This window comes from Crassostrea angulata, chromosome 4 (assembly GCF_025612915.1).
Source record: "Crassostrea angulata isolate pt1a10 chromosome 4, ASM2561291v2, whole genome shotgun sequence".
NCBI lineage: Eukaryota > Metazoa > Mollusca > Bivalvia > Ostreida > Ostreidae > Magallana > Magallana angulata.
Window position 1 is genome coordinate 30,172,654 of NC_069114.1, and position 26,067 is coordinate 30,198,720.

At 35.6% G+C, this 26,067-nt stretch overlaps 4 protein-coding genes across 8 annotated transcripts; 2 read left to right on the forward strand and 2 right to left on the reverse strand.

Annotated features, from left to right (window-relative positions):
* Positions 1-3: 3 nt before the first annotated feature.
* Positions 4-6,426, reverse strand: LOC128182022 (putative aminopeptidase W07G4.4). The gene is made up of 16 exons (XM_052850616.1): positions 6,253-6,426; positions 5,884-6,019; positions 5,668-5,733; positions 5,428-5,510; positions 4,854-4,962; positions 4,447-4,571; positions 3,728-3,827; positions 3,397-3,472; positions 3,015-3,100; positions 2,667-2,771; positions 2,244-2,319; positions 1,989-2,107; positions 1,779-1,862; positions 1,435-1,542; positions 983-1,114; positions 4-449 (listed from the first exon to the last, which is right to left on the reverse strand). The coding sequence occupies exons 1-16, from the start codon at positions 6,267-6,269 to the stop codon at positions 315-317; spliced, it is 1,557 nt and encodes a 518-aa protein (XP_052706576.1). The 5' UTR covers positions 6,270-6,426; the 3' UTR covers positions 4-314.
* A 192-nt stretch (positions 6,427-6,618) lies between these two features.
* LOC128182026 (fumarylacetoacetate hydrolase domain-containing protein 2-like) lies at positions 6,619-11,367 on the forward strand. Its single transcript, XM_052850626.1, has 7 exons — positions 6,619-6,872; positions 7,314-7,530; positions 9,307-9,366; positions 9,523-9,691; positions 9,914-10,022; positions 10,623-10,710; positions 11,036-11,367. The coding sequence occupies exons 1-7, from the start codon at positions 6,712-6,714 to the stop codon at positions 11,096-11,098; spliced, it is 867 nt and encodes a 288-aa protein (XP_052706586.1). The 5' UTR covers positions 6,619-6,711; the 3' UTR covers positions 11,099-11,367.
* LOC128182024 (uncharacterized) lies at positions 11,214-22,290 on the reverse strand. Of its 4 annotated transcripts, none has more exons than XM_052850622.1 (2): positions 21,994-22,290; positions 11,214-12,973 (listed from the first exon to the last, which is right to left on the reverse strand). In XM_052850622.1, exon 2 carries the CDS (start codon positions 12,949-12,951, stop codon positions 11,650-11,652), a length of 1,302 nt encoding a protein of 433 aa, XP_052706582.1. In that variant the 5' UTR covers positions 12,952-12,973; positions 21,994-22,290; the 3' UTR covers positions 11,214-11,649. The 4 variants fall into 4 exon arrangements, with proteins under 4 accessions (XP_052706582.1, XP_052706579.1, XP_052706583.1 ...); XM_052850619.1 differs by lacking the exon at positions 21,994-22,290 and adding an exon at positions 14,464-14,622; XM_052850623.1 differs by lacking the exon at positions 21,994-22,290 and adding an exon at positions 13,707-14,053.
* On the forward strand, positions 19,889-25,687 carry LOC128182023 (uncharacterized). 2 transcript variants are annotated; one of them, XM_052850618.1, is made up of 3 exons: positions 19,889-20,473; positions 21,026-21,192; positions 23,655-25,687. In XM_052850618.1, the coding sequence occupies exon 3, from the start codon at positions 24,075-24,077 to the stop codon at positions 25,596-25,598; it is 1,524 nt and encodes a 507-aa protein (XP_052706578.1). In that variant the 5' UTR covers positions 19,889-20,473; positions 21,026-21,192; positions 23,655-24,074; the 3' UTR covers positions 25,599-25,687. The 2 variants fall into 2 exon arrangements, with proteins under 2 accessions (XP_052706578.1, XP_052706577.1); XM_052850617.1 differs by lacking the exon at positions 21,026-21,192.
* Positions 25,688-26,067: the final 380 nt, after the last annotated feature.

Below are 26,067 nucleotides of genomic sequence, written 5' to 3' on the forward strand. Positions count from 1 at the left end.
AAATTGTATAAAGTGTGTTTAATAATAATAAGAAAATCAGCACGCACAATTATACATCAAAGTACTGCAAAAGCTCTGCATTGGTCAATGAATAATCATAAATATCAATCAATAAATCAAACATATAAAGAAGTTCTGAGACAATATCATTCAAATGTTATGACATTCCTTCACCAATTCATCAACTGACTAATTTATTATATTTTTAACTGCTTACATTGTTAAATAAGCATGTAGATTTGATCTTGAGTTCATTGAGCTGAAATATTAGTTCGTTTGCTCGATCCCAACAGACTTAACCATGCGTTCTGACTTTAGCATCGTGGAAACACAAATCGTGCTGCCATGGCAACAATTGGGGCCCCGGTGGGGACACCAGGGAATGGTCCGGAGGAGCCAGCAATGTCCAGATGGGAATAAGGCAAGGGTTTGTCCGAATCCTTCCCGTGCTGAGTTATAAATATCAAGTATCAGAATCAGCGCGCTAGTATTGCCAACGAGTTCAAATGTATAGAACTTGAGTTAGTAATCTTGCATTAATCTTAGTAAAGGACTGAATTTGATAGCTGTCTGTTTATTACAATTAATACTTTGGGTCCGGCTGGGTAAGAATAACTTAATATCACAAATATGTTGGCAGGTCATACAAATTCAATCCTGCACTTGATAATAACATTAACAAAACACTGATAATTCTAAACTAGAATCAATACTTCTAACTTAAGTTATGTTTTTTTTTTAATTATCATTTAATAGTTTAAAAGGTTTTTATTTTCACTGAAAGAAAATGTGAGAACTTTCTCTGAAAAACCTGTTTGTAAATACACATATACGTATATATACATGTATGTATAAAGACATGTATAAGACAAAACTTTAAACCTCAAAAGTCTTAAAAACCTTTATACCCATCTATCAATACAAAATTGATACAACTTTCTCTTATACAAAGATAAAAGGCTTTATATAAAAAAAACTTTACCTTCTCAAGCCCTGAGGCCTCTATCAGGAATGCGGCGGGTGTCTGGTGACCACGGGCCGTGGCGGAGGAGGGGGAGTTGTTACATTGCAGGACATCCTCATACTCCGACTTGCCACGGTGGAAGTCGTAGTCCTATGTTAGAAAAAAAACTCTGTGCCAAAAGGATAAGAGGCTTGCAACAAAAGATATTCTTGCAGGTCTCTTGCATATTTTGCATATTGGTCAATGTGAATTAAAAAAAAATTAAACCTGAAACAGAATGAATAAGCTTCCCAACAAGAATGAATTACAAATTTGAAATGAAATAAGATTTTGTTTAATTTTTTTTTTAACTAATAAGGTCATTTGTTAATTTTTTTAATCATGAGAAAATTCATATAGAAATAATTATGCTTTTCTGTCCAGAATTAATTGGATTTTGTTTTGTCTTCCATAAAAGGCTGAAGACTTACATCTCTCCTGAGGGTGGAGATCTCGAATGGATCTGCCCACTCATCCCCTGCTGCCTGAATCTCTTGGGCATTGTTCATGTTTCTAGCTGGTCCATTGTCAAGAATAGCCTAGAAACATATATAAATGAAAGCAGCACTTGCAAAACAAATCTTCCATTTCTATTGCATGTATTATAATCTTGATCAAGTTTTTGAATTCACAAATTACGGGTTATTGTACAGGCTAACTAGTTTTAGGCGTTTTTTTTTTATATATTTCTCTATAGTTTTCAATCCCATTTTTGCTGGCAGAGGAGAGTTGTAAAGGGGTGGTGGTGGTTTCACTGTTTCAACAGTCTGCATACCGAGTAATTTTCTCCATAGGCTCTGATTACGTGACCAGTTAGAGTGGCAATGGTAAACAGCTGAGGGTTGACAGCACTCAATGCCTACAAAATTAAACATGTACCAAAACCAATGATATTAAATTCGTTGTTTTTGCACAAGTAAAAATGGAAAATCAAAAAATAAAGTTACTGCATCAAAAGACAAATAAAAACATCAAATAAATGTACCTGCTCTTTAAGATGACAGAGAACATCGGCCATTGCCATTCGTCCCTCAGCGTCAGTGTTCCCGACCCGAACTCTGACCCCAGCGCGTGAAGTGATGATCTCATCAGCCACATAGCAGTCTGAATGAGACAAAGTAATTCAAGTAGTTATCATTATATTTTGACAAAACTAATACTTAATCAAAATAAAGCATTACATGTATGTATGTTGAGAAAGTTAAGGTTTAGGTCATCTAAGATGTTTTACTGCACTCACTTGATCCTACACTGTTTCTGACCATTGCCATGGCTCCAACAACCTTCAGACCTTTTGGTTTCATTTCACTCAAAATCTATAGAAAAGTTCAGTTCTATGCATTAATTACCATTATTTTCATAATTTGGTTGCTTCAGTATCATCTTAAAAAGAGTTGATTGTTTTGCACTACTGGTGTATTTAAAATTTCCCTGAGACAAAGAACTGTTCTGTATATACATGTACATGTAGATATATTGTATAGGAAAGAATTAAAATTCTAAAGCTTAAATACCGGTACTTACATTTGTTTTTTACTATATAAAAGCTTACGTCAAAAAATTTCATATCTTTAAAAATTTTAAGGTACATGTGAATCTGTTGGGTAATTTGTTGATCATCAAGCCTAAATAACACTGTCGATAGAAGCAAATTATAGGTCACCTTGAAGAATCCTGCCACAGCTGCCGCCCCACACTTGTCCCTGTGCATCCCCGCCATCACCCCACCGGCCTTGATGTCAGCTCCACCAGTGTCATAGGTCACACCCTGTTAGCACAGAAAAAAAAGAGTTTATTCAACTCATAAAAATAAGAGATTTGACTGATGAATTTTCACTGGTCACTTAAATTTAATTTATGAGATATTCGGCAAAAACTCCAAACTTGCATTAATTTTTTGACAAGATTCAACTATTTTCATAATAACTGCTAAAACTATCATCAATTGTTTGACCAATCTGCAAAATCTTATCATCTTCAACAAGAGCTACATGTATAAAAGATATGGTACCTTGCCAACTAAGAACAGTGTCTTCTCAGTGTTTCCTTCTCCTGTGTATTCCAGAAAAATCACCCTGCCTTGGTGCCTGCTGACCTCTGAGTAAGAAATCATTGTTAGACGCTTTAGAACAGTTTTTATAACACCTAGAATTATTTCAATATGTCATACAATATAGGAACACTTTACCCTAAATGCATATACAGTAAAACATGGTAATAGGGAACACGCTTAATATGATGAATTGATGCTTTTCATTCCCCAAAACTTTATTAAATGTTGTAAACTTGACCGATATAACGAATTATGCTTATAACAAAGTAACATAACCCGTCCCTGGCATTTTGTTATAAGAATGTTTTACTGTATTTTATTTTAGAAGTTTTGTACATACGACTGGCTGCCCTATTGACTGCCCCATACAGAGGGTACTCCTTGTTCAACTGGTCCTGGTCTGACTTCACAGACACCTGCAATGTTTGATCAGCCTTATTGTAAATGTTTTAACAAATACATGTATTTAATTTTTTATAAATCAACCTACCTGTCCAGTAACCCATAGACTGTGCATAAATCAAAAACTCTGGATAAAAATGTTCTCCAAAAACCAACAGAGCCTGTTTTATTTTTTTAAAAGGAAATTTACACATTGTAAAATCATTCTAGTCCCACTAATGTTTTCTCTTGTAACATTATGTTATATAACTTCGTAGTCTGATAATAACCTTGATGCATGTTCCCTTGAACACCTCCTCCACATACTTTGCAACATTAGGGGCCGCCATTCTCTCGGGGTCAGATCCACCAATATCTCTGGTCACAATTCTATAATACATTAAAAATTGATAAGCCTAAATACCTTGTTATAGAATAACCTTTATATCTGTCACATGTACTGAGTGGATTACTGTAAATAACATATTGACATTAATATGACTGACATACATGCATATGACTGACATATATGACTGAAGATTTAAGACCTTTCTCCATAAGGAGACAATAAGACAAAACAGATGACACATCATTTAAGGTGCAATGACCCTCTTGTAAGAGAAGGTAACTCTTAAAGTAACTTTACATCTTATGAACTTGTATAGTTAAGGCAATTTATGTCAAATATTACCCTGCAAAGTATGCTGCTGAAATATTTGGCATTTTATTTTGAATTTAAAATTCTTTCCGAAAATCATAATCAAGAAAGTAATAATTCACCTGAGTGAAAAATGCAGAAGGTTAATGAAGTTTTCTCTGGAACTTAAAGCTGTAAATCATGAATAAATAGGGAAGACTGCGGCATTTGTATGACAGAAAGACAACAAAGTGACTTTGTCATAAGGTGGGGAATTACGAACTTTATTAACAGTTACTAAATTTTCAAATCTTTCCCTAATACTGTACCAAATGTGAATATACATGTATCACTCTGATTAGGGTATAGTACCTTCCAGCTTCGACAGCGTTTGCCAGGACAATCCCCTGTTGAACCCGCTCCTCCGAGTTACACCAGATCCCCACCGCCTCCGCTTTACTGGCTCTGGAGGGAACATCCTCACGGATCTCCAAGGGCTATGGGGACATTAATCATTTAGAGATTCATTCAGAATAAGAGCATGACAAACAAAATTTCTTAGATCATACGTTTTTCAGTTTCAGTGCTGTTTAAGTATTAAAAGCAAGGAGAGTCAAGCAGTTCAGCTCAAATTAATTTGTCATTCATCCATTGTTGGTTAGTTTAGATGGTGAGGTACATGTAAGTTCTCTTTCCATCTTTGATTTTAACTTTCATAAAAGACATTAAAGTATATGAACATGTAGTGTTTAAAATATTAGACCTAGTCATCAACAGACCACATAGAGGGCTGACAGACATCCTAGTGTGGTGACACTTCCTGCCTTAGGGAAACTGTTGTCTACTGGACGCACAAGGAGGGGTTTCTTACATCCAGCTTGTAGGGCTCTGAAAAACAATGTGTTAATAACAAGGCCAAAGCTCCGGACATTTGCAACATTTATATTTGTTATAACCCTGTAAAACAAATACTATTTAACTCTTTACAAAAAAAGGTTCAGCATTTTGACTGGTGGACTGGAACTGTTGGATTAGAACTGTTAAAATTGACTTTTAAAAAGACTGTTGACCGGTGATGTCATATTCCGCGAGAAGGAGTTATAAATTAGTAGGGGTATAACAAAACAGTTGTTGACTATGTCTCGGGCAACAGTTGAACTGTCGGACCAACTCGCAAACTGTTGCCCACATCCTTGGGACAAGCCGGTCCGACAGATCAACTGTTGCCCTTGACCCCAGTCAACAACTGTATAATATTGACTTTACTACCTTACTATTTTTCTCTCTGTAAGTTTTAAAGAAGTCTAAACTTGTAACAGATTATTTTTTTTACAAATCTAAGATTGTATGTACCTCTTGATTCCTTTTTCAGCTGCATCATAAAATCTTCTCACATCATCATAATCCCTGTTCAAAGGCCCAGTAGGGGCAAAGATCTGCAAATAGCAATTCAATGAAGTTTAAATGTCTGACAAAAAATATCAAGTCTTAATTTCCATTCTAATTTCCATTCTGTGTTATTGACAATGCATGGTTGTATCATGTGTTGACATTTAAATGAGTCAAATGAAATTGAATATTCATAAAACTTACTAATCTTTTTGATGGAACAGCATCTGTGTTTATCAAAACTACATCTTTGTTAAAAGCAGAGTCCACCTGAAAATATGACAAACATTTGCAATCAACAAATTAACAATTTTCTATGTCTATTACATGTATATGCAATGCATTTAATTTGGATTTATCACTAATCTAAGTTAATTATGGAGTATCAAGATTGGAAGTTATTACTGTTGATGAACTTACTTTTGCGTATTCCTGTACTGCAGCAGCAACTTTATCAAGCTTATTGTCCACTAGCTTTTGGACAGTGTCTGTAACAACCACAACTCCATCAAACTGAGGGTCATTTATGTCCAAACATGGGATCAGTTTGGGTAATCTAAAAATAATCAAACGATCAAGATTAAGTGTAAAAATAAACTTATGTTCCCTTCCAGAATTAGCAAAATACCATTTACTGCAAAGACGACCTCCCATGACCTCGTTTGACCAATTTGGACATCCACAAATACGAGCGGCATCTACTTTCACTTTACCTTTTTGTACGTCTTTGAAAACATGTTGTACAAGTTCTAAACTATTGCAAAAAGTAAGAAAGTATACAAAATTTACCCATTATTGCCTGACATTTTCTTGTCGTCAATTTGGACCAGGACCAGGGAAGGACAATCTGCTGACGTTGATAAGTGTTATCACCTGATTTATGAACTCAGCACTTCACGAAGTGCCGTCCTATTAGCTGTCGGTATATTTAGGTTTCTATTTACAACATAAAAAATGCGATAGTTATCTCCAAGGTGTACACAATTACACAATTGATAGTATTGAAAGGCAATTTTGAATATTCTTTATAGAATGCTAACGACCGTAAAATGGATCGACAACCCAAGTATTACATCATAAGTTCGATTTTCCTAATTTTACACTTTACTTTCACTTTCAATTTCGATTTTATTTCACAGTAAACAAATATTGAAATAATTGTCCGAAGTAGAGCATATATTCAAGATAAGAGTTATCATGTGACCGTGTCAGTTATTCATAACCTCTGACACTTTATAGACCTAGATAATGCGCTTCGTACAGTTTGAGAGGGGCGGGGACCGACGCGTGGGGGTGGAGATTCGGGATGGAGGGGACATCGTGGACTTGTGTGCTGGAGATTCCAGTATACCATCAGACATGCGGAGCTTTATTGAGGGTGGCCAAAAGACATTGCTTGCGGCAAAAAGGTAAACACGCTTTTATACTGTAGAGGCATAGCGTGAAAAATATGCTGCCTCCCAATGTAAATCTCGTCAATGTGTCAACTGCACACGTCAAAATAAACAGCAGAAGGGTGTGTTGGGGGGGGGGGGGTGCAGACTTATGCTTAAATTGCCCTTAAATTCGTATATAGCAATTTAAATGATCAAGATAAAAACTTTACTCGTAGGAGTTCTAAATGCTCCGACCGTGAGTTGGGGGGGGGGGGGGGGTCATGTAACATGCATAGTACATGTAGGTACACATGATAATTTCTGACTTTACACTTTAACATGTTACAAGCTTGATACATCAATTTTTTTTACTTATTTATTGAATTTTAGATAAATAATAAAATAATATAACTTTATGCTTTATTACATTTGTTAAAAGGGATTTAAAAAACTGTTAATATCCTTAATTGACAGTGTGATAGACAGGGGTGGATCAATTATTCCGAGGGACTCCGTCAAAATAGTGGCCCCCATCTACAATCCCGACAAGGTGCTATGTGTGGGGATGAACTACAAAGACCACTGTGAGGAGCAGAATGCCCCTGTACCCATAGAACCAGTCATCTTCAACAAATTCCCAAGCAGCATTATAGGCCCCACAGAGGACCTTCAATACCCAGAGGAAACACAGGTTAGCATAACGAGAGGGGGCAGATTTAAGCCTATCATAAACATATGAAATGAAATTGAAATCTATCATCATAAAGAAAAATTGGATTCATATTCTGGGTTGAAAGGAAACAGTGCCCTATGAATTTAACAATGTTGTAAAGATTGTTCCCTTAGACTGCGGAAATTTTGTTTTTGAGCATCAGATGTAGATGTACAGGGAATTTATACATACTTAAGTTCTGAGTCAATTGACGTATGCGTAATCTCAAAATCTTATGTTAAGTCACGTTTCTCAATTAATGCATCGGCAGATATGCTACATTCAAGAGTAACCTTCAAGTTGTATGCTTATATTATAGACAAGATATGCCTAATCAAATACAAGGAATTTACTTCAATAACATGTCTAAGTACGTTACGCGTGTAAAACGCAGAGAAACGTGAAATGTGATGTTCCTATGCCGTACTAAGCGTTATGTAGTTGGCGTCTTGGTGTGAATGTTTGACGTGCATGTTGTCGCTGCGTACAATCCACTTATTTGGTGATAGGACATTAACCCATTCCATCAGCGTTAAGAATTTGAAATGACGTAAAAGGTAGCTTGTCACGCTATGGTGTTCTAATGCAAGAAAAAAAAACCCATTTCAAAATTGTTGAGAAGACGCAATAGAAACTCTTGTAAGGTATAAATGGCATAATATCGCCTGCAACAAAGCACCTGTACTTTAACAGAAGTTACAGTCTGACTACCCCCTCACCCTTTCTCTTTTAACTCGTCGGGTGTAAGACGGGGGGGGGGGGGGGGGTTAATCAGACTTTACATACACTATAGAATACAAGTACAAATGTACATATATGTATGTGGTACATATAAAAGAACAATGCAAGTTTATTCAATAAAAAGTAATTTTTTTTTATACCTATCAGGTATTAAAGGAAACAGATCAGAAGGTACAGGTACTAGTATAATTATCCCTTCTAAATGCCGTGTTTTGCTATAGCTGTAACGTAACAATTCAATCAAAACTACTAGTATAAAAATGTGTGGACAACACTCAAGGAGCGAATGTAAAACGACCTTCATACAAGCAGTTAACAGAGTTTTTCAGTTATCAGATGTTATGAACTGCCATAAAGATTCCTCTTCTAGCATATTCTATGTTTCTTCCATGACCTGTATAATTCTGATGGGTGAAATCGTGTCAATAGAATAAAGAAGTTCAACGCAACTTGTGTTTGTAAGGAGTAAAGAGTGAGCGTGAGATAGGCGTACGGATATTTTTAATTGAGTACATATGATACATGCGTGAAATTACACCAGTATTAGGTACTGCATTTAAGCGGACAATCGTGTACATGTTCAAGTTGAATGTCTCGTTTTTTGGTCCATCGTATTTACATCAGCTACTGCGAGGAAGCTAATGTGCAAGACATTTATATTCTCCACAAAATGCGGGGTTGTTTTTTTCTAGACATTTATTATGTCAATAGTTTTTGCGTTATTATTTTAAAAAAGGAAAATCGACAAATCTATTAGTACAAACGTTTTGACATTGTGAAAATGTTTCACGGTATGTACCCACATATGGCTATAAAGCATACCAAAAAAGTCTATCTAGTATACTTATGCAAAATTCTAAAGTCTGTTTAGCCATTTTGGTGAATTTTTTTAGATCATTTTCAGAAACAAAAGCAATTCCTTTTGTACATGAATACGCGTATACAATTAAAATTGACACAGTCATGCTCAATACATGTTTTTAAACTTAAAAAAAACATTTTAATTCCTTGTAGAAATTGGACTGGGAAGTTGAGCTCACAATTGTTATTGGAAAAGATGCCAAACGAGTTCAGGTGGAGTACATGTACAATATGTATTATTTACTGTTTTTGTTTTTTGTAGAACATATACCTTAGATAAAACATAATTAAATTGAATAATTACATGTACAGATAATTGTGAAATTCAAATATCCTCGTCCATTTATCTAATGTCCACCTCGCAAACAGGAGAGTGACGCAATGAATTACGTCTTTGGCTACACTGTGGCTCATGACGTCAGCGCCCGGGACTGGCAGCTCGAGCCCGGGAAAAATGGCGGACAGTGGCTGATCGGGAAAGCCATGGACGGCTTCTGCCCCTTGGGCCCCGCCATTGTAATGAAAGAAGACATCAATGGTATAATTTTAAATTTTTTCTTTTGGTGTTTTTGCCGGTTGTTTTGTGGGGGTTTTGTTGGTTTTTTTGTGTGGATGGGAAGGGGGTTGGAGCTCAACTTTTTCTCTATTTCCTTATCCCAAGCGATATTGCTTCCTGCTGTAGACTAAGTTTATTTTTACAATGTCATATCGTAGTGTTTGAAAACTTAGTCATTCTTGATGTGGAAAAATCTGGTTACAGATCCACACAATCTTGGATTGCGATGTAGAGTGAATGGGGTAACCAAACAGGACAGTAACACCAATCAACTCGTCCACAAGACCGCCGCCATGGTATCATTTATTTCCAGGTACTGACATTTTACAATGCATAGAAAGATCTGGCTTTATTTAAATATGTTATAAGTTCAAAGTTTTTTCTTCTTTTTTGTGTTTTATATGATTTACGATGAAAAGAAATTTTACTAAAGTAACCAGGTAAAAGATACAAAGATTAAATTTTATTCTGCAGTTTAGCTATAATTGAAAGTATGTAAAAATAGTGAAGATTTTCTTAACTTTTCTTACTCTTTAAGTAAAACTTAAAATGAATTATTATATAGAGGATAGAGCTAAATAAGAGCCGAATTTTATGAAAAAACCCAAAAGTCTCTTTGATTAATACATGTAGTTAGAGAATCTTGCCTAGGAACATACACCGTTTAAATGAAAAAATACAAGTATTTTACGCGAGCATGCATGGTAATTTTCATATACATTTAACTATTTGATAAGTAAATTTCCTTATACATGTATTATAAATTAATGCAATTTTGAAGCCGCGTTCTCTAGTGTAAGCTTTCATTTTTTGGTTGTTTCCACTTTTCGCAGTAAATTTTCAATGTCCGATGATTTAACGTTACTGTTGTAATTGACTTCCAGCTATTTATACACTAATTTAAACGTTGTAGGTTTATGACCTTACGGCCAGGGGACGTTATTCTGACAGGTACCCCACCCGGAGTTGGGGTCTTTAGAAAACCACCAGAATACCTAAAGGTACTGTGAAACATCCTGTTTTTGATAATTCCTCAATTTTTCATTCTTGTCAATCACGAGATAAAACCCTGCCATCGATTCATACAATTAAAAGGTAACTGAATTTTCACTTAAAAGTTGCCACATGCCATTCAGTCGATCATCTTTTTAGATTCAGTTGACTGAATGGCACGGTTCATTTTAATATCCAAACTTACCATTTACCAAGCAGATTCTATATTGATTAGCCGTAAATTGTTATCTACCATTTTGATTTAAATCCTATAGAAAATTATCTATTAGCTTTGAATTATTATTTTTCATTTTGTTATTTTTTTTTTTGCAGAGAGGTGACGTTGTAGAGTGTGAAATTGATGGCATTGGAAAAGTGGTCAACAAGATAGTGTAGAAAAAGGAACTTTACAGCTGCAAAGCATTTTCCTTGGCAGCATAATATTTACATTATAGATGTAGTATATAGGAACACAACGTGATCTGTATGGGGTAAAATTGGCGAATGAAGTTTTTATTTTTTGTAATATTTTCACTTACCAAAGTGAATTGATTATGCGAGTTAGAATGACATTCAAATTAACAATAAATCCATATTCAAGAAAACCATTTTTACTTGTTTTCAAACAATTATGTACCTACCTACAATGAATAATAGTATAAAAAGTTGTGTTCATTTTCCATCCTTATAAATATTATTAAAAATACGTCAACATGTTTAAAGGTTTCTTAAGATCTAAAAATATTTTTAGATTTCAATGAGTAAACAGATTTTTATACTTTTCACTGGTAAGCCGTATATATACCCCAGGTACCCGTATATAATTCTGATGTACAACAATTACCATTGGTAGTATGATTTTTTGCCCAAATGCAGTCATTATTTCTTTTGATATTAAAATGAATATCATAGATAAAGCACCATATCATATCAATTATCTTTTAACGTTAGTCTTCTTCGGTTTTCACTTTTGCATCGTTGACAAGCGTTTTTGAACAATTAATAGTGGGATCTTCCAGGAATTTTCTACTATGTCTCGAGTCGGCAGACCCTGTTCTTAAACGTTCCGTCGACTCAGATCGATAAAAGCGTTCGGTCGACGCTGATCGAATTCGGTTGATTCGTCTTGTGAAATTAATATTTGTAGATTCTTCGACCCAACGAATAAGCCTAGTGTCAACTTTCGTTTCTTCGTGAATTCTAATTTTCTTTTCGTCACCGGAATAGAGCGCGTCATGGACTCCCAAGTTATGCTCATTCAACATTGCTTGCGTTTCGTACTTTCCACCGAATTTAGCCTGAGTTTGTTCGACAACGTACGTGTTAACACTGGGAATGATTTCGGGATCTTCCCGAAACAGTTCCTTTCCGATGTTATCCGGAAGTCTGTAAGAAAACTTGACCTTTTTCTCTTCGGTGGAACCGGGTGATTTCAGACCTCCACTTTGAGGCCGAGTATTGGAGGAAGATGGACGACGAGGAGAGTTCGATCTCTGTCTGGCAGAGGTAGGGGTTCTAGGACGGGCGTGTAACTTTGACGACACTGATATTCTCGGCGCCAGGGGGACACTGTGATTACCACTCGATTTATTCTGTACATCAAGCTGAAGAGGAACTCTACGAATGATATAATCCGACTCACGAACAGTACTGTTCGGAGCCAAGTAACTATTCGGGTTGTTGTTAAACTTTAAGCGCCGTTTGAACACCTGCAATGAAGTGTGAATCTGAGCTTGTCTCTGTGCTGCCTCGGTTCTGCGTAATATTAATGGAACAGATTTATGAAATCCGGAGGAAGATTTTATGGCACTGCCGCGAACTTCGTATCCGGGGTTTTGCGTTCCTGGCTCGTGGCCATTGTTATCTTCGACCCTGAATCTCACGGTTTTAGCACTAGCCGTCCGCTGATCCTCCCTCTGAGAAAGATCACCAAAGTCCAGCGCGGGAAAACGATGTGCTCCTCTGCCTCGAGTCTCTTTCAACATTTTCAAGTGAATTTTTTTTACTTTCTCATTTTGTTTGTCCTCCTTGCTTTTCATTGGCTCAATTGGAGCGATACCCCCTTTCTTTTTGATTTGATATATTATTGCCGATTCTTCCACATTCATATCGAGGTTTTCCTCTTTCTGTTCATGCACTAACTCGATGATGTGTTGCCGAAGTTCATTAGCTACATTCGATCGCAGAGGACTGCGCATGCGTCCTTGACACTGGCTGTGTACAGTGGCTGGGGTGCACACTCGCAGCATTGTTTAGTCCGAGGTACTTCCACTACAAAACACAAATATTACATTCCATAAGCGTATTCGATGTTTATACTCGATAGATCCATTCATTATCCATACCGAATAATAGTTTCTAAGCAATTACATGGCAAACATTTCAATAATTATGTATATTCTTCAATCATTCCAGATGGTAAAATGGACAACACATTTGGTTAAATCGTATTTGGCGTAACCCTGCCTATAAATTGGTGCTCTATGGAACACTTTCTCTTTAATTTCACTATGACATGTAGTTAATAAACAAGTTAATCCGATCTCATTAAATCTTTTCTATCCCAGTAATACAATCTTACTTAATGCTCGAAGGAATCAAATTCAGAGTTAAGAATGTATGCGTTATGATGGTCAAAGCAAGAACAATGGAAAGGGAACGGGGAACGGGAAAAAAATATTTCAAGTGTTTGTAATCAGTCATTATGGCATAAAATTATGGTAAAGCAAAAATAATAAGCCCTAAAGTATGTAAAGTAAAACAAATGAAACACTCCTTACCCCAACTTTTTTTTTATATATATTCCTACATTCAAGCCATCTTGCTATCGTGTTCTCAGACCCTATAGTAACCCTTCGGTAAATGACTGTCAAACGAAACACAGACCACTCTGTTGTCTAACGAAGGCCTCCAAACATATCTATTTTTATAATCTCCAGAGAGGTTACAGCTATGATCCATATATCTCAATCCAAGGACTGCACACAAGATTTAATTTAATTACCTGGGTTTGTCGTACCCGAGCGGTTTTCAAAGATTTAAATGCAGGTTTTGTTGATTATATTAAATGGCGGCCTTTATCGTATTGGAGAATCACATACGGAATTAAAGTTGGATTAGGAAAACATATGTGTGCCCAATCTGCAGAGTCACGCGCCCCTTGCCGATAACATTGTCTCCGCAGTGCGCTCTTTTGTCAAGGAGGGATCTTGCCGTCTTTATCTCCTCAGAATTCTCCCCTCCTATTGCCTGTAGTTTGACATACTTGAGATCAAATATTGCGTCGAATTGGTAAAAAGCAAAAGCCTTTTAGCGCCTATGTTAAGTGCTGTTTTTGGATTTATTGGTATTCAAGAACTGGTACGGCATGTCGTTTTAAAGAAAACTTTCAAATAAAATGGATCAGTAAAAAAGCTTTTTTATATAGAAAACCCCCAAGACATTCCATAGACGAGACATGTTTCATTTTATCTGAGCAGGATAGTCTAGTTATTTCTTTTTAAAATAAAAAAAAGTTTAAAACTACTCAACTGCTGAATAGCATTTTCACTCATTGCGCATATATAAACATGTAAATTAACAGCAGTGGGTCAAACGCAATTACGCCGCGTTCAATGCCTCTATGACAAGATTCCAACGAATTTAAATAGAGGTTTAATTATAAGTAGAAAATGACTGGTATTGTGGTTAAATCCACACTTTGAGATCTACGAGCTCTTTGCCAGTTATTTGTTCTCAATCCGTTAGTCTCGCATACTTACTTTCGGCCCAGCTGCAAACTTGCGTTAATTCTAATAAAACGTGTTCCTAATCCAGATCTGCCGGCGTGTTCTAAAACAACAAGTTTGTACCAAGAGGCGGATGCTTTTAAAACAACAGATAAATGTGTACTCTGATAGTTGTCAATTTCCGCGTAATTATCCGGCATTGTCTTGGACAGGGTCACGTGATGCTATAGATGACGTGCCGCCATTGTACCTCATTTTTGTTTTAAAAATCTTCGCTTTATCGGGAATCTGTACTTAGCATAGGTAGTCCCCGGACTGGAGTTCTTTGTAATCAGAACATCGATAACCTTGCCGTCGATCGCTGATAGCTCGGGCTTTATTCGCCTGTAATTTTAGGGTATATGTCACTTCTTACCATCTATTATGGAGTCAAAATGTACAAATTTAGACCAAGCAATCGTTACTTATTTACAGTATCAATCAAACTTTTTTTTATTCAAGGACTGTTCACGATACACAAGTTGCCAACACGGAGTATCAAATGTTAAAGTTTATGATACATATCTTGCACAGTTATTTTATAGTTATGTAATATCGCATATCTATACTTCGTATAAGTTTATGATACATATCTTGCACAGTTATTTTATACTTATGTAATATCGCATATCTATTCTTCGTATGCTTTGCAATTGCGTCTCTTTATTTAAATCTATATGTACCTCAAAGGTGTGAATATACATTTAAAAATTCTAGTAGTTATAAAAAAATTCAAAGTCTCAATCAATTGGCCTTCGTAAAATGGCGTTTTACCAAAAACCGTTATTTGAAATCGTGACCGAAATAGCAATGATCGCGCGTTAGAAGACAACGCTTTGATACTGTAAATTTGGTAATGTCTGCGACATTAAAACATTCGCGAATTTCGTGTTTTGATAAGTAACGACTCGGATTCAGGGACATAGCAACGTTTCTTCTCCACTGTTTTTTGCAAAATGAACTGTCGCTTCACGCCTTGTAAACATGTGTACAGGTATTTATACATAGAAATATATTTGAATTAAGAAAACTTGCACCTGATTTTTCCCGAATATCTATGTTTATTACAGTTCTCTACCAAATGACTGATGATTTGAAAAAAAAAATGTTCAACTTCAAATGATCAACTTTCTCTACCAAATGACATGATTTGAAAAAAAAAATGTTCAACTTCAAATGATCAACTTTCTTTTTCATTCCGCAGGGGGGAGGGGGGGGGGGTCTTTCTATTGAAACTTGACGCTTCCAAAATATCATTTTGTATCCCAACAATTGAACGTTTTGAAAAAAAAAAAAAAAAGTCCGTACATTCGTGGCCAAAGTCACACATAGAATTAAAACAGCCTACTTTCTTGTGTCTGAAATGGCTCAGTGGTTAGAGCACCTGACAGAAACTAACATGATATATTTAGGATTAAATATGTTATGGGTTCGATACCGCCAAAATTTAATGCAATATATTTTTTTCGTATCATTTCTTTAATATATGATATATTTGAATGGATTTGATTGAGAAAAAATACATTCAAAATTGATATTTCACGACTGAATCGAATGAGCATTTGCGCTATCATATCCCCCATCTTCTTTGTTATACTTTTGTCTACATGTATAAACATTATTTAATATTTTAAACAATAAAATTTTGCATTGGACAGCTCTCAAAAATAGGTTTTTGGGCTGGTGTTAAACCAGTACGCGTTAAGTCATTTACAGTTCTCTCAAACCAAGAACGAAATAGAGTTGTCTTTCTTCACTCTGCTGAAAGATTCATAGAAATTGTGCGCAACAAAAGTACCAGACATTTTTTTGATTTGATATTAGTGAGGAACTTTGGATAAGAAAAAAACAATATAATTGATAAAATTTGTTATGTTATGATTCAATAAATTAATAGATAACAATAAGAAATCTGAAATTATTCGTAATGGATTGGAGCCTATAGAAAGAGGTTCAATAGGGATACACACATAGTTACACAAAGGAAACGAATGTGGAGTAGATGCTAGAACATGTATATTGGCTTTATTTCTAATAAGTACAATGTAAATAACGAAGTGGCTGATGAGGCCAATCAAACACCGGGTACAGATTCAGAAGGTCAAAATCCCGGATCCGACCATAAGATCAGATACCCGGATCCGACCATAAGACCATTCAAATTCTTTTGTCAAATCATGGCTGATCATTCCCTATCAAATTGAAATGTTCTGTTGCGAGGAATAAATGGTTAAATTTCTTGCGTCATTTTGACCATTCAGTCCCTTGAGTTAAAGTATGTAAAAGTTTCAATTTACAAAATTGTCTGCCTTTTGTCCTTTGACTATGCAGTTACTTGAAACAAGATACAAAGTTACCAGGTTTCAAGAGAGTCAAGTTTCCCGAGTCGCTCTGACTAAGAAGTAGCTTATAATTGAAAAAAGGTATATAGCGTATTGTTACCAAGTGAAAGTGTCAAGTTACCTGAGTATTTCACTATGCACACTGTTTGAAACAAAATCTATTTTTACCAAGTGAAATTATTACATGTATGATGCCTTATCGTTTTTGCTATGCAATTATACTATTTAGCTTGAAACAAGATACGAATTCACCGAGTCAACTTTTCTGGGTCGTTTAAGCTAGGCAATAGCTTGAAACAAGATATATCTTACCAAGTAAAGAGTCGAATTTCCTGAATTATTTCAGCTATGCGATAGCTTTAAACTTTACAAGACCAAAACAATGCAGTACTTAATTAGCTTGAAACAAGATGTAAACAAACACCACTAAGAAAAGTGTGTTCAGTAACCATTTTTTTTTTTTTAATAATTTATTTATTTTTGAAATACAAGCATACACACAATTACACCCACAAAAACCACACACAAACACACCAACTCACTCACAGTAACCATTTATTACTTTGACCGTGACCCGCACCTAAATAGTAACAAGACAAATGGTTACTGGGTGAAAAACCATAGGTAACCAAGGTTATTGGTTCGTTACTTGGTTACATGATAACCTGGTTGAATTCTCTCGATACCAGGATCGTTTTGACCATGATTTCACTTGAAAGAATGTATGTATCTTTGCTATATGATTATACGGGTAAATATTGGTTTTTGATTGCATACTTTTTAACCGGGTTTTCCAACGAAAAAATCCGGTTATTAAAATGGTGAAAATGGCGGGCGGCTGCCAAAAGGGTACCCTCATTGTACGGATAACTTCTCCTACAGTTTTCAAGATAGGAAGTTGTTCTTTTGCAGATCAATTGTAAATATATCAGAGGTGTGCATAATGCTAGGATTTTGATTTCCAATAATGTATGAAAAAAATACCAGCTTTTGAACTTAGTCATTTTTTGGCAAAATATTGCATATAGGGTACCCTCATTGTACGGATAACTCCTCCTAAAGTTCTCAAGATAGGAAGTTGTTCTTTTGCAGATCAATTTTACATATATCAGAGGTGTGCTTATTGCTACGATTTTGATTTTTGTTAATATATCAAAAAAATACCAGCTTTTGAACTTAGTCATTTTTTGGCAAAATATTGCATATAGGGTACTCCATTTCACTGGATATGGGTTGACATTGATTATGAATACAGTTCACATAAAAGAAAACCTGGTTTGCTGTCACATTGACAGCTTTTTACTTGTTATATATTATAGCAGTCCAATAAGTTACAATAATTCATCAAATAAGTATAAACTAACAATGTCACTATACGTTGGTGTCTCTCTTTCGTTTATTCATCTACAATGTGAAAACATGACATTTTGCCACTTTAGGTGGTATGGGACATCTCCATGTTGAGATGTACTGTTTATCGAAATAAACAATAAAATCAAGTGTAATTCTATAAATAGTTTCTTTTTCGTAATTGTCACATAAGAGCGTAGCGCAGTGAGTTAGAGGGTTCACTACGAAACTTTAAGCCATGAGTTCGAATCCTGCTTGGTATTTTAAAATTTTTACCTTTCCCAAAAAATTTTAAAACGTATTTTTTGGTGAAATATATTGTTAAATTTAAAAATTCTAAACTGGTGAAATTATTTAAATTATATTGTACTTTATTCCACATTAATATCGACAGATTTCCCATACCATCTTAGTTAAAGGATGCTATCAAAAGATCACTTTTAGACTTTTAAAACAATTGGATTTGAGTATTTACAAAGGTTAATTTGTGCGGTAATTAATATTGTGTAAATATTTAATGTAATTGAGTAAACATAACATGAGGACTGGAATTTCAACGAAGGCATCACTGGTCGTGAAGATGTTTAATAATTATAGCGAATCATATCGAAACGTGTTAGAGGAAATTCAGAACATGAATGAGCAAACTGAACCAAATAGGCTCTCAACAAATCTGTTTTAACATTTCACAAAAGCAGAAATTTGAAAAATACATTACCTCTCAATGAGTGGGCTTACGAAATAAACATTTATGGGTTTAAAAGATCTGTAGATTGAATTCGATCTCTCGACAAACATTAATTATTAATACCAAGTTCATAAATAAATCAATCTATATTTTAGAATTGCACTTTAAAAAACAACTTGTTAAAAGTGCTTTCGAGTAAACATTTTGAAAAAGAAAGGTTTCCATCGCCATGTAAAAGTATCAAAATAGGGTTTAAATTGACAAAACGCGAAATATTTGCTATTCTATTGTGAATCTTTTTAAAGTTAATTCACAGGTGTCAATATCTTTTCAAGCCAATGTTCAATGGATTCGGTGATTAAAAAGGCAAATACTAAATAGCCACGTTAAATAGCGACATAGGTCACAGGGAACTCTACTACACAATGTGTTCATCTGTTACCAGATCTATTGGTCTGACCCTTTGATCGAAGCCTGGATGTACAAAATGTATATTGGGTATTTTGGAACACACAGGGAATTCATCTTATCCTTTATAATTCTAAAACAAACAGCGTGTACCCATCCATTTATGGCTTAAACATCCCCCAGGAGAACTATCATGCAGTCAATAGGATTTTTTCTTCAAATTGTTAGATGCATTTCAAATTGTCTAAGTTACGAATTCTTTTGTCCCTAGATATTGGTATGGCATGCACATTATATCATCCTACATTTAATTGCTTTTGGCTTGAAACTGAAGATAGATATATTTTACAAAAATGTGCGACAAAATGCCCAAAACACGCACCAAGAACCTCGGATACGCACAAATGTTTCACGTAAATTGTCTCAAAGGATATAAAAAACCTGATATCATAATTCTTTGATAAATGGACGGTATATCTTTGAGGCTTATGGCGGTCAATCTATCCCGCTGGTTTTGTCAGACATTTTGATGTTGTCAGACAGGGAACTGTCTATATGGTAAGTTAATAACAAGCAGTGTTGACTTAATGCTGGCGATACGGAGTCACGCACCATATGCTTCTTAAACCCCCTATAGCAGTGCGAACTTGAATTTTAAATCTTATCGTTTGAATTGACGATAAGTAATTCAAAAACAAGAATGGAACGTGTAAAGATTTCCTAATTCAATCCGATAGTTTAGAATGTGCATAATAGACGTCCAAACAAGGGTACCTTGCTCCTATTTCTTCTCAGAGCCACTGGTCTGGGCATATTTTTTTTCCCATGTTGATTTATTTTCGCAGCAAAAGGCTATTTAAGGGAGGCTTTGACAGGGGCCATGAAGATAAGTATCAAAGTACTCAGAGATGTTAAACGGCAGGTCGACCGTTCCACCGGAACGTTAGTGTGTGGGATACAACCAAAATAGACACCAGGAATATTTTGGAAGATTAAAAGACAAATGTTTAATGTAAATTATGTAATCTTGTGAATGTGGATAAGGAAGGAATCGGAATTTGCGGAAGACAGAAGTGTGAAAGACAGATGGACCTTTATGAATCCTTTTAACTGTTAATCGTTTTGTGTTACATCAGTTGATTCATTTTGCAGATTTTCGGATAGAGAGATTTTTCTCTTGAGAATACACGGAAGTACAAGTGACATTGGTCGAAAGGTAAAGAGAATATCTAGTTGATCAATAATCAAAAATACTTGTTTCCAATCCATATGTCCGCATAATTCAGAACCATTTCTCTCTCTCTCTCTCTCTCTCTCTCTCTCTCTCTCTCTCATATAAATATTTATTGTCCATTTATTAAGATTGGCTTACATCGATTCATAAAAAATGGTGAATATATATACATGTACATTGATTTTAATTACATTACCCGATATACGTACAGGTATTACTTACATGTTTAATCCTTAAAATCATCCGCTATTTTATTTTCATTTTACATATAAAAAAATAAAAATTTCTTGCGTATATCTTTAATTTTTCTGTGACGAAATTAAAAAAACAAGACGAGTATGCGTTACTAGACATGCATGTAACAACCTGTATAATCAGCGCATTTGATAAGTACTTGAGAGTGTATCAGTTCTTTGTATTGACAACTTTCAACAACACTCAATCTTTGTTGTCTTTTCCACATGAACTCGATAATGACTTTCTATTGGAGACAAACCCGCTATCACGCGCTTTTAATGAACATTTAAATTCCAGAGAAAACACGGGTGATTTAAAGAGGACTCGATGCTAAGCGGCAGCTAGGTTTAGCCCATTCATCAGCAGATTAAGTGTGTGTTTAAGTCAATCTGAGAGGATATCAAAAATTTATGACGCTACATGTTTTTAAAACGAATTCCAAATTGGCTATCGCGACATTACGGGTAAGATTTCTCTAGCTCTATTGAAAAAACATTAAAGTCTTCGAAAAATCGAATCAAACGAATAATTGGAATTTGGCACGCAATAGGCGTTATCTGCTATTTTAAAATGTTGCATTTGACAGATATTTTGTCCACATTGATATTTTTAAATTGCCAAAAGCGTTATTATCATCTAGTTGAAAACACTTAAAAAATAACTTCCAATTGGAACACTTAAAAATAACTTCCAATTTAGTAAAGAATTCGGCACAATTTTTATGTATACTGTCTTGACTTCATGTTTTTTAACCTAATTTCATATTCGTGGAACATTATTATTCATTTAAAGTGTCTTGAATGGCAAACGAAATGCAAACAACCCTGAGTGTATAGGGACAGGCAAATATTTGCTAATTTGACTTTAAAACAACACAAAACATTTGGATAACCGAAAACTTCTTAAACCCTTCAGTTGTTATTACAAACACCCGTATGTAAGGACCGTGTGGATGTACCATCCATCAATCCTAGTTTTTCATATAACTATATATCTGCTGAGGCTTGTGTTATCTTGGCAAATAACTTTAATATTTCAACCTTTAATATGAATTTCAAACTTTCGTTTAAAAAATGTTTGAAACACGCGCAGTGGATAATCTCAATATATGTCAATTAAATCATTTCCAATACAAACCTTCTTCAAAAATTGGATTTTTTTTTCAGAATTAGAAGTATGTTTATCTATTTCAAAAAATAAATCAAATTTTTTCATCATGCGGCGGAGACTGTGCGTCGTAATAAATAAGTGCAATGTATACTTACCAAATTTGGCCATTTCGTGAGTTTACCGAATCCAAAGAAAAACAATGTTACCATGATCCAGTAAACAAACTACGGAACCATAAACTAACGAAATTAATTATTTAGGTAAACTGGTCCCCTTTCCTTGGATCAATTCCTTGGCGCCTGGACCATTGCTCCATGCCGAGAAGATCAATACGAACAACAAACAGTGAATTTACCATCAGTAATGGAAAACTACATACACAGTACAATACCCCATGCCCTAAGAAGTCGCGCAAAATACAAGTTCTTTGGAAAACAAACCCGCAAACAATTGATAAATGCAACAAAGAACATTTATGTTTCATTCCTTTTATCACGTTTAAATTTTTATACTTTTTTCCGTGTGAATCTTAAGGGAATAATGGATGTGACAATTTAATCGTATCTTTTTGAGCTTTTATTAGAAAGATTTGTAAGTTAAAAAGAGGTTTACATACCTTTTTTTTGAAGTTTAAAATTTCTGTTCACTTCTAGATCAAGCAAAGGCGACAGAATTGTACATTCGTACAATACGCATTCTGTTTATATGGACACAAGACCTGGGTCAGTGTTTCAGCAAATATCTCTGTGTAACCAAACTTCTACACACGAAATTAAAATAAGAAATAATTAGTACTTAATGGTAAACTTTGAAGAAGTTTAAATAATTCAGCCATTCATTCTCTCCTGTAGGAATGTTCAATCGATGTTTTGGCCAGGAAAGATACACTCGCTACGATTAAATATAAATATTATCCTTCTCGTACTAACTTTTTACACTTATAATGCGGAAATATCCAAAGAACTACTACACAATACATGCTGTACAAAACACTCCAACGGGATTTTCATTAAAACAGAATGATATTTGAAATAAATGACAATCATAAATACAGCATTCAGATACTATATACGAATAATTGCACTGCCCGTATATATATATTATACCGTACATATATTTCATGCCTCATTACAAATTAACACATCAAATAAAGACAAATCGAACTTCAGCACCAAAAAGGGACCATTCTGTTAGAATACAAAACATGCATATTTGTGTAAGTTAAGTAAAATATCGAACAGAGCGTAAACACAAAGATTAACAATAGATTTATTTGGCGTGAGCATGTCACCTAGAAAAATACAACATACATAATGCACGTAACCGACATCGAATTGTTTTTACTGAAACAAAAAAAAAAGTACTTTATTCTAGAGTTTCGAATGTATTATTTTTCTAGGTGCTAAAATTTTGAAAATAAAAAACATTAATAAAAAACATTACGGAAAACCATTTGAATGGCTCAGTTCATTTTTATTGATCTATATTTCTTTTAAGATTTGGTTTCAATAGGTGATTTTTGAACAGCGGTCATTACGTTAAATTGGAATAGGCATTATGATGAGCCTTTTCCTGCTATAGGATTATTGACTCCAAACTTGTTTATTCTTTTGTAGAAAAAACCCACAGTCATAGAATTTATACAAATCATTGTAAAAAGAGATTAACATTCGCATCGATCTCATCCGACATAATACGCCGTGTTCGATTCGCCATAATATACTTGGTCTTCCATTCAGAGATTGGCTTCTGACTCTTAATGCTGGGGATTTACTGCTCTGGTAAAACATAACCATATTTTTTTCTATTTATTTAGACACACTGTAATGGGAGGGCCTTGCAGCCAACCCGATGGCGGAATTTAAAGGATCAACAACCCAGCACGACTTGCGCAGTGGATTATCAAGCGTTAATCCCAGTGTTCTTGGTCTAAACGGATCAACCTTGGTGTCGCATGTTTGCCTGGAAGCTTGAACTATTTGATTCTGTGGCTAGTTTACCAATATTTCTGCCAGAGACTAGAATAAATGTTTACTCGGGACTCAAAGCTCTAAATGCATATACGTTCGGACGCAAATCTTTCGAATTGATCGTTGGGTATCGCTTCTAGCCGAGTTCAATGTTCCAAACCTGTGATTGATATTTTTTTTCTGACATTCCGATGTATAAGTTACTTTTGATGTCGATTTTTAACCTACCTGTTTGAACACACTGTTCACTTCGCGACAGTCATACCATGGGGCCATTGGTTGGCTCCTATAGGGAGGAAGATAAGGAGAATTACAGCATGCCGCGAACTCCGTATTCAAGAAGGACGAGAAGTTCGGACGACGGACTTATGGCGTTCGATTCTTGTTCTGAGTTCAGCTTTGATGACTCCTTGACAGACGAAGGCCGTCTGTCCAGATCCCTTCAATCGTGGATGCCCAATTACGTCATTGTACCGATTGAACCCATGGTCAAACCGCCCCGGCAGCCGGTGTACTCCGGGCGACTGGGTAAAATGCCGAGTTTACAACGTGTTCCGAGTGATGAGTCCATTCATACTAAATTATCCCTGCTCTCTTGTTCAACACGAGACATATCTCCTGATGAACGTTTAAGCACTGCTACTAAACGTCGACGTACCAGGAGGAGAAACGTGGGTTCAAGAGCCCAGTCGGCAAATGAAAAGCCAAAACTGAACTGGGAAGATTTCGCGAGGCAGCGTTCGAAAGGTGCTCTAGATAAATTTTCAAAAACGCACAACGCAATGCGAATGGATGTAATCCAGCAATTCGAAGATGACGAAAGTGAGGCTTTCCGAATGATGGACAAAGACGAACAGAGAATGTTGAAAGCAGTTGGCATCAGAAGAAGTCGGTTATACGGAGGGGAGCTCAAAAAGTCTCCCAGCCTCAGTGACGTCAGAAATACGTATACTCCTCCCAAACCCAAAACTACCACGAATCGGAGGTCGTTGTCAGTTGGTGCTAAACCTCGAAGTCGCGGGATAAACTTAGAGGAAATAAGACAACAGAGAATAAGAGAAAAAATAGCTCTGATGCAACAGAGACAACGCTCCAGGGGAGGCAGACGTTCGTTTCTCGCTCATCGAAAACAAACTCGGACGACCATCACCACGACTTCAAGCACGGGTTCAAACGCACCGGCCACGCCCTCCCCTCGATCAGTGTCTCCAGCTAACAACAACCCAGAGGAACAGGTATCCGTGTGGAAGGGCGACCAACAGATCCTGGAGATGGATTTACGGCGGGGCTTGACGAAACGTGTTCAGAAAAAAATTATGTCTACCACAATGGCAATTAATCTAGTAACTGGTTACGGGGAATCAAACGAACAGCAACGGGTGATTGGTCGCCACGAGGAGTTTCCCTCCTATGTCGACGAAGACTATTGCTCCGTCCCCAAGATGGTACAGAGGATTCGTATCACGCCAGATTTAAGCATGGTCATTAAAGACGATATACGTGTTCGAATGGGAAGACCTCGATATCACGAGATAAAGACTAGGGATTTGGAAGTGTGGAACAGGGGACAGTTGTTGAACCGATCCCACAGGAACCTGAAGGTGTTCAACTGGCTCCACAGTCTAAAGGAGAACGAGTTTGAGAAAGACATTGAGCCATACATTGATGACAGCATTCCCGCCTCTCCTGATGACGTAGACGTTCTTCACATCGAGGCGGCGGACGAGCCCGACATTAAGCCACTCTATTTGAAAAAGTTTAAAATGAAGGGCAAGAAAAGAAAAGTTTAACGAAAATATGTTAGATCATTTTGCATTTAAATTATCATTTACCTGTGTTCATGTTTTTTTTTTATAAAAAAGATATACATCTTTCAAAAGTTTTTTTTTGTATTTGATTTAAATGTTGGGACAGAGAACGAATGAATGCCACTTTGCAAATGTGTTCATTGTTCAAAATGAAATCTGATACGAGTAGATAACCAATAATATAAAAGTAGAAATAGTTAAAAGTTTTCCAATAGAAATTTTCTGCTCAGAAGTGAATTAATCCTGTAGCAAAAGAACATGCTTTTAAAAAGCTATCTAAGTGCTTTGTCCTCCATAAAGGACTAAGTGCTACATGTACAAGAGGTTTATGAGATTAATATCAAATATTGATTATTCTAATGTGGTTCTATCAAATCAGTAATGTCATGCGGGATTATTAAAACCAGACAGAACTTGAATAAAATAAATTTTCTATTAATTGATTGTTTAA

Excerpts from the sequence above, each read along its gene's own strand:
- LOC128182022 (XM_052850616.1), bottom strand. Across the intron at positions 4,963-5,427 it reads GCTGAAAAAGGAATCAAGAG|AGCCCTACAAGCTGGATGTA; the intron begins GTACATACAATC and ends ATTGTTTTTCAG. Across the intron at positions 4,572-4,853 it reads GTCTGTCAGCCCTCTATGTG|CCCTTGGAGATCCGTGAGGA; the intron begins GTCTGTTGATGA and ends ATGTCCCCATAG.
- LOC128182026 (XM_052850626.1), top strand. The coding sequence starts at position 6,712 with ATGCGCTTCGTACAGTTTGAGAGGGGCGGGGACCGACGCGTGGGGGTG. Across the intron at positions 6,873-7,313 it reads ACATTGCTTGCGGCAAAAAG|TGTGATAGACAGGGGTGGAT; the intron begins GTAAACACGCTT and ends CTTAATTGACAG. Across the intron at positions 7,531-9,306 it reads AATACCCAGAGGAAACACAG|AAATTGGACTGGGAAGTTGA; the intron begins GTTAGCATAACG and ends AATTCCTTGTAG.
- LOC128182024 (XM_052850622.1), bottom strand. The coding sequence starts at position 12,951 with ATGCTGCGAGTGTGCACCCCAGCCACTGTACACAGCCAGTGTCAAGGA.
- LOC128182023 (XM_052850618.1), top strand. The coding sequence starts at position 24,075 with ATGGGGCCATTGGTTGGCTCCTATAGGGAGGAAGATAAGGAGAATTAC.